Raw genomic sequence first — 6,492 nt, forward strand, 5'->3', positions numbered from 1 at the left:
TTCTTTCATTTGGGATACATTTCTCTGTCTCTTCATCTGTCTGTCTTTCTGTGTCTATTTCTGTGTGTTAAGAAAGTAAGCTGTGTCTTCTGCTCTTGAAAGTAGTTACTTCATGAAGGAAAGGTCCTGGAGCGTCATGCCATGCTGTTTCCTCTGTTCACCAGAAACTGGCACTTCAGGAGAGTATTCTATGCTTGTTGCTTATGCTCCTCGGTTGTGTACATGCCACTTTTTGTTTCAGTGCAGTCATCTGCACTAACTCTGCCTGTTGTGGACTGTTTTTGCTCTCTGTCATGTTGGTGGGACCCAGGCAGTCTAGTTCTGAGGAGTTTAATGGTGGCCCCTGGGGATCTTGGGAGTGGAGCAGTGATGTTACTAAAATTCGTGTTGAGCCATCACTCGTATGTCAGATTCCCCTGAAGCACTGCAGTGCCTGGGAGTTGCTTGCTGAGGTGGCTGGTGTTGTGAGGGTAGGGATTACATGTCAGGATGGCTGGGTCTGGCTGGGCCTGATGCACAATAGTGGCTGGGGACACATGGCTTGGGGTGTCCTGGTGGTTGAGTGCAGCATGAAGGTTGGGCCTGATGTATTAGCTGGGTGTGGTGTGGCAGCTGGGTGAAATGTGCAGTGACAGCAGTTCACCTGGTGGCTAGGCATGACATACAGTGGTGGCCTCATGACCTAAAATTTATTTTAAAATACAAATCTTAAAAATCTCTAGATAGAGTTTAAATCCATGAGTACCTCACTTTTCTCTGTTGAGGTAGTGTACAGAGATGAATGTGAAAGAATGTGTGTAAAAAGAGGAAAGATGAGGGGTGCCTGGATGGCTCAGTTGCTTAAGCATCTGATTTCAGCTCAGGTCATGATCTCACAGTTCATAAAATCAAGCCCCACATTGGGCTCTGTGCTGACAGTGTGGAGCCTGCTTGTGATTCTCTCTCTCCCCCCGTCTCTCTGCCTGTCTCTCTCTCTCTCTCTCTCAAAATAAATAAACATTAAAATAACAAAGGTGAAAGATGAGATAATTCCCATTGCCATGTCTGCCTAGGTTACCATCTGAATATTGTATTTTGTATGCATATTTTTGCTGACAGTTAAAACCATGGAGATGCCACTTGCTTCTTTATTTTGCAAGATGATTAATTTCAGTAGAAGTGACTGCATGTTATTTCACATGTGGGCAATTATACACATTGATTAGTTTAGTAATAAGAGTCCAGACAACTACAAAGTTGAAAGCATTCATATTTTTTTAAGAGTCATTGGACTGATTATTGTTCTGAATCAGCAACACGTTGAGGGTAAAAAATTAGTAAGTTGGACAAGTTAGTTTCCATCACCCTTTCAACTTGTACATTGTGATTCTAGGATAAATTGTTTCAAACATACTTGTTCTCATTTCTCTCTTAACAGAAGCAGTTCCTTCTGTAGAAATGGAAAGGGCCAATGAGAGTTCCCTGATGAGTTTCATCCTTCTAGGCTTCTCAGACAACCCTCGCCTGGAGTCTGCACTCTTTGTATTAGTCCTTTTTTTCTATATCCTGACGCTTGTGGGGAACTTTGCCATCATCATTATATCATACGTGGATCCTCTCCTCCACACCCCCATGTACTTCTTCCTCAGCAACCTCTCCCTACTGGACCTCTGCTTCACTACCAGTCTTGCACCTCAGACCTTAGTCAACCTGAGAGGTCCGGAGAAGACTATCACCTATGGTGGTTGTGTGGTACAACTCTATATTTCTCTAGCACTGGGCTCCACTGAGTGTATCCTCTTGGCTGTAATGGCTTTGGATCGCTACATTGCTGTCTGCAAACCCCTCCACTATGTGGCTATCATGAATCCACAGCTATGCCAACAGCTGGCATCCCTCTCCTGGCTCAGTGGTTTGAGCAATTCCCTGATCCATGCTACTTTTACCTTGCAATTGCCTCTCTGTGGCAACCATAGACTCAATCATTTTATTTGTGAAGTACCAGCTCTCCTCAAATTGGCTTGTGTGGACACCACTGTCAATGAGTTGGTGCTTTTTGTGGTTAGTATCCTGTTTCTCCTAATTCCCCCAGCACTCATTCTTATCTCCTATGGCTTCATAAGTCAAGCTGTGCTGAGGATAAAGTCAGCAGAGGCAAGACACAAAGCCTTCAGCACCTGTTCCTCCCACCTTACAGTGGTGATCATTTTCTATGGCACCATAATCTACATGTACCTACAACCAGGTAACAGTTATGCTCAGGACCAAGGCAAGTTTATCTCCCTCTTCTACACCATGGTGACCCCAACCTTAAATCCTATTATCTATACTTTAAGAAACAAAGATATGAAAGTGGCTCTGAAAACACTTGTGTCAAAAAAATTGTGTTCCCTATGACTGTGATGTGCAAGGAAGCATTTACCAAGATATGTAGTCAGTCAGCTTCTAAATTAGTCAAACCATGTTTCCCAATTTCAAATCAGTGAAATTTATGTTTACTTAATCTAATAAGGGAGATTTTCTTCTCTTATGTGTAACTAAGAAAAATATATGTTTATTTAAGTTCAGAGATTAAACCATGGGAAATAGAGTGGTGTATGGGTATATATTGTAATCTTCACCACAAAGTCTATATTTTATTTCTGACACTTATTCTCAGGGATTCAATAGATGTAAGTAATTAAATATTTACCAATTGTCTAGGTAATGAATCTTTTTAATTTTCATTTGTGATGAATTATTTAGTATTTAAACACCTTAAATTTACCTTATAATGTTCCTTCATTAAAGCTTCAAATTGGAAATTAAGCTCTTTATACATGTACTTCCCCTACTGAAGTAGAAAACTAAGTCTTCATACTGTCAATTTATTGAAGAGTAGGATATCATATTAACTGTTTTTTTTTTACATATTCTCATTTAACAATAACTATCAAGAAAGACTAAAAGAAACAAAATATAATAAACATATGGTTTTTCTTTTTTATTTTACCCAAAAAGATGTTTGTTACCTGTCCCTCACTCCCAGTTCCAAGCTAGATTTAATTTCAGAAATAAATACCTGTGCCTTCTCACTAGATGACATTGTTCTTGATATGGGTTGTAAACACAAAATCACAAAATTTTTTGCAGTTTTTGCACTTATTTATTTATATTTTCTTGGTTAAATGTGGATATTCAGATTCTAAAATATATATAGTTATTTTTATTTTGAGTGTAACTGAAAAACAAAAGTCAATACTGGGAAACAAGTCCTTCCACAAAAACCCGATGTTAGAAGATGGCAAGGTAGAAAGACCTTAAACTCAAATCCTTCATAGACACAGCAAATGTACCCCAACTGATACTGCAAATCTTCCTAAAAAGAACTGAGAGCTGACTGAACAGCTTCTACTCAACAAAGTAGATCTCATAGAGAATGACAAAAGAGACAGAGATACAGTAACAAAGGAAATCCCCACCCCTGATGCTGAAAACTGTCATGGGCAGGAATAGTGAGAGAATGTGAGCAGATTCATCCATCCTGGGCACAGAAAAAAGCTGTGGTTTAAAGGAGCAACTAGATAGAAAGGAAAGGGCACTTATAACCCTGCCCAAAGGTGGGGGAGGTGCTGGAAATCTCTTTTAATTAGAGAGGTTGGCAAATGTCATAGTTTATGATTCCTCTCTACCCTGATCGCGCAGATAGGAGCAGGGTCTGGGCACCCTACCCTGTCTGTTGCCCCAGCAATCACTGGGCCCCTATTTCACACCAGCCTGAAATGCCCCAAGACTCACAAAAGTCATGGTGTGAAACAGAAACTAGAATGTAAGTTACCCAGCCCATAAACTCTGCCTACAGTGGGGGAGCCCCTGGAACTCTCCGTGGGTCAAAGAGGTTGGCAAGCACAACGGTATGTGTTCCCCTTCCATCCTGATAACAGAGGGCTGCAAGGTTGGGTTCCATAGGGGGCCTGCTGCCTTGGTAATTCCCAGGCCACTAACCTATACGAGCTGAGATGCCCTGTTATGTAGAAAAAAAGCTACAGCTTAAAAGAGCAGCTAGAATATACTGAAGTTCAGGAGCAGACAGGCATGACCATTGCCACTGCTCCGCTGTCCCCTCAGCCTCTGACCCAGCTTCTGACCCTGCACCTGTTGGTGATGAGTGGCTCAGCAGCATGTTATAGCCCTGCCACCAGCCCAACCCTGGCATGTTCATCACCTTGTGGGGGATGGACAGCACCATCAGGGCAGACCTAATCGCTGCTGTGGTCTTTCTCTGGATCTTCCTCCTCCTCCTCATGCTACACTACTTCTATTGGCACAAGGGCATGATCCACACCAAGGCCAAGGGCAAGGAGTTTGCCTAAAGCACAGATCCAGCCCTGCAGGAAAATCACTCCCTCCAAGACAAAGGTGAGAGCAGCAGAAAGGAGTACTTTATCTGAGGTGCACCAAACCTCACCTCTCCCAATGCTTCCTTGAATTCCATGAGAGAAGATAAACCCTCACCCCCAATATCACCCTGTTACCTGTACCACCAGGCAAACCATGAGAGCACCCACCTCCTTCCAAGGTATGCACCTGGTCTGGGAACACCAGATGCCATCCTGGAGGAAAAGAGTAAAGAAGGAGGAACTGACACAGGAGAGGCATCTCTCAGGTACCCTAGCATTCAGCTATGGCTACCATGGAGGCCTGCCTTTGATCTGCCAGAGGGAGAAACTCTAGGTCCTCCTGGGCAGTGAAGTTTGTCATCAGCATGGTGTGAAAGTCCTTGCTGGGTGGTGGGCTTAAGGGCTATGAAAGCAAGGAGGTGACTCAACTGTAAGCTGACTGGGGATAATGGCATCAAATGTCATTCCTTTACATTTAAGGGGAACATCAGGTGACACAGCTAAAAGGCACCTTTCTCTCTCATTGATCCAGCTCTAAATGGTTCAAAATAAATTTGAAATGTAACAAAAAATTCACAGTCAAATACATAAATAAACAAGCAACTAGAATATAAAAGAGCTAGCCCTAAAATTGTGCCAGATGATGATAGCTATGGGAACATTATCTGGGTCTACAAGCACCATGGTTTACATTCTCCCATGATTTTCATAGTGTGGATGGGAACAAGGTCTGTGTTCCCTGGCCGGCAACCCCCTAGTGAGCTATGGACTCCTAACTCACACAAGCCCCAGCTGAGCCACCAAGGTGGCCTTGTATGGTGCACACCTAGATATGCTGGGTTAGCACTCACTACAACTCTAGTCATTTTGCCAAAGTGACATAGGCAGAAAGCACCATGGAACACTCTAGACCTGCACCACTTTGCTTTAGATGACTTGCTAGGGCATCTCTACCACAGAGCACTTTGAGACTTCCTGGCTCATTCCTGCTTTAGCTCCAGCTGCCCCACCAGGGTGCCCTCTGCCTGGAGCACTCTAGGAAGTGCTGGTCCATGTCTGCCTCAGCTGCAGCCATACTGCCAAGGTAGCCTTTTATGCTGAGCACCTTGACTTGCACCCACTTCAGCTTCACCTAACCTGCCAGGCTGTGTAGAGAGTCCTGACACCCCACAGCATGCATCCACTGTGACTTCAGGTGTTCTGCAAGGAGACTTTGCATGGAGAGCCCTGGTAATGTTTAGCCCATGCCTACTTCAGGTCTGCCCATCACTCCAGAGTATCTCCAGAAAGAGTTATATGGGGTCCCCCAGCCCACATCACCCACAACTCCACCCATACAGTCAGTCATCACACACAGCCTAAACAGGGGATGACCAAATACAAAATTATTCCTACAAGTTTAGGAGAAGTAGTTGTTGGGCCTAATACATAGAAGCGCAAATAGAAAATTAAGAAAATCCAGGAGATAGAGGAATATGCTTCTCAAACAAGAACAACAAAAAAACCTCATAAAAGTAATAAAACAGATATAGCAATATAACTGATGAAGAGATAAAGTATTTATCATAAGATGCTCACCAGTCGAAAGAGAAGAGTGGAAAAACTCAGTGAAAATTTCAAAAGGATAAAAAAAATTAAAAAATCAATCAGAATCGGAGAATACAATAATAGAAATGAAAAATACATTGGAGGGTAATAATAGATTAGCAGATACAGAAAAATGGATTGGTGAAGTGGAAGACAGAGTAATGGAAAGTATCCAAACTGAACAGCAAAAATAAAAATAAAATTTAAAAATGAAGATAACTTAAGGGATCTCTTGGAAAACGTAAAGTGAATAATAATTTTCATTTTAGGGGTTTCATAAAGATAAAACTTCTTTGAAGAAATAATAGCTAAAAAGTTCTCTAAGCTATGGAAGGAAATAGACATCCAACTCCAAAGACCACCGAGTTTTCCAAGGAAAATGAACCCAAGGAGGTCCACACTATAACACATATTTAAAATGTCAAAGATTAAAGATGAAGATAATTTTATAAGGAAAAACAACATAAAAGCAAATACTTATGTATGAAGTGTTAAAAGGATATGAGCCTTTTACATAGACTAAAAGGCTATGAGCTAATTTTTCTTT

The 6,492-nt window shown here is 42.0% G+C and overlaps 1 protein-coding gene across 1 annotated transcript; it reads left to right on the plus strand.

The window, feature by feature from the left end:
* Window positions 1–1,437: 1,437 nt before the first annotated feature.
* Window positions 1,438–2,376, plus strand: LOC121016673 (olfactory receptor 2G3). Its single transcript, XM_040454391.1, has one exon. The coding sequence runs from the start codon at window positions 1,438–1,440 to the stop codon at window positions 2,374–2,376; it is 939 nt and encodes a 312-aa protein (XP_040310325.1).
* Window positions 2,377–6,492: the final 4,116 nt, after the last annotated feature.

Source organism: Herpailurus yagouaroundi, unplaced genomic scaffold (assembly GCF_014898765.1).
Source record: "Herpailurus yagouaroundi ecotype Mexico unplaced genomic scaffold, PumYag 212, whole genome shotgun sequence".
Classification (NCBI taxonomy): Eukaryota; Metazoa; Chordata; class Mammalia; order Carnivora; family Felidae; genus Herpailurus; species Herpailurus yagouaroundi.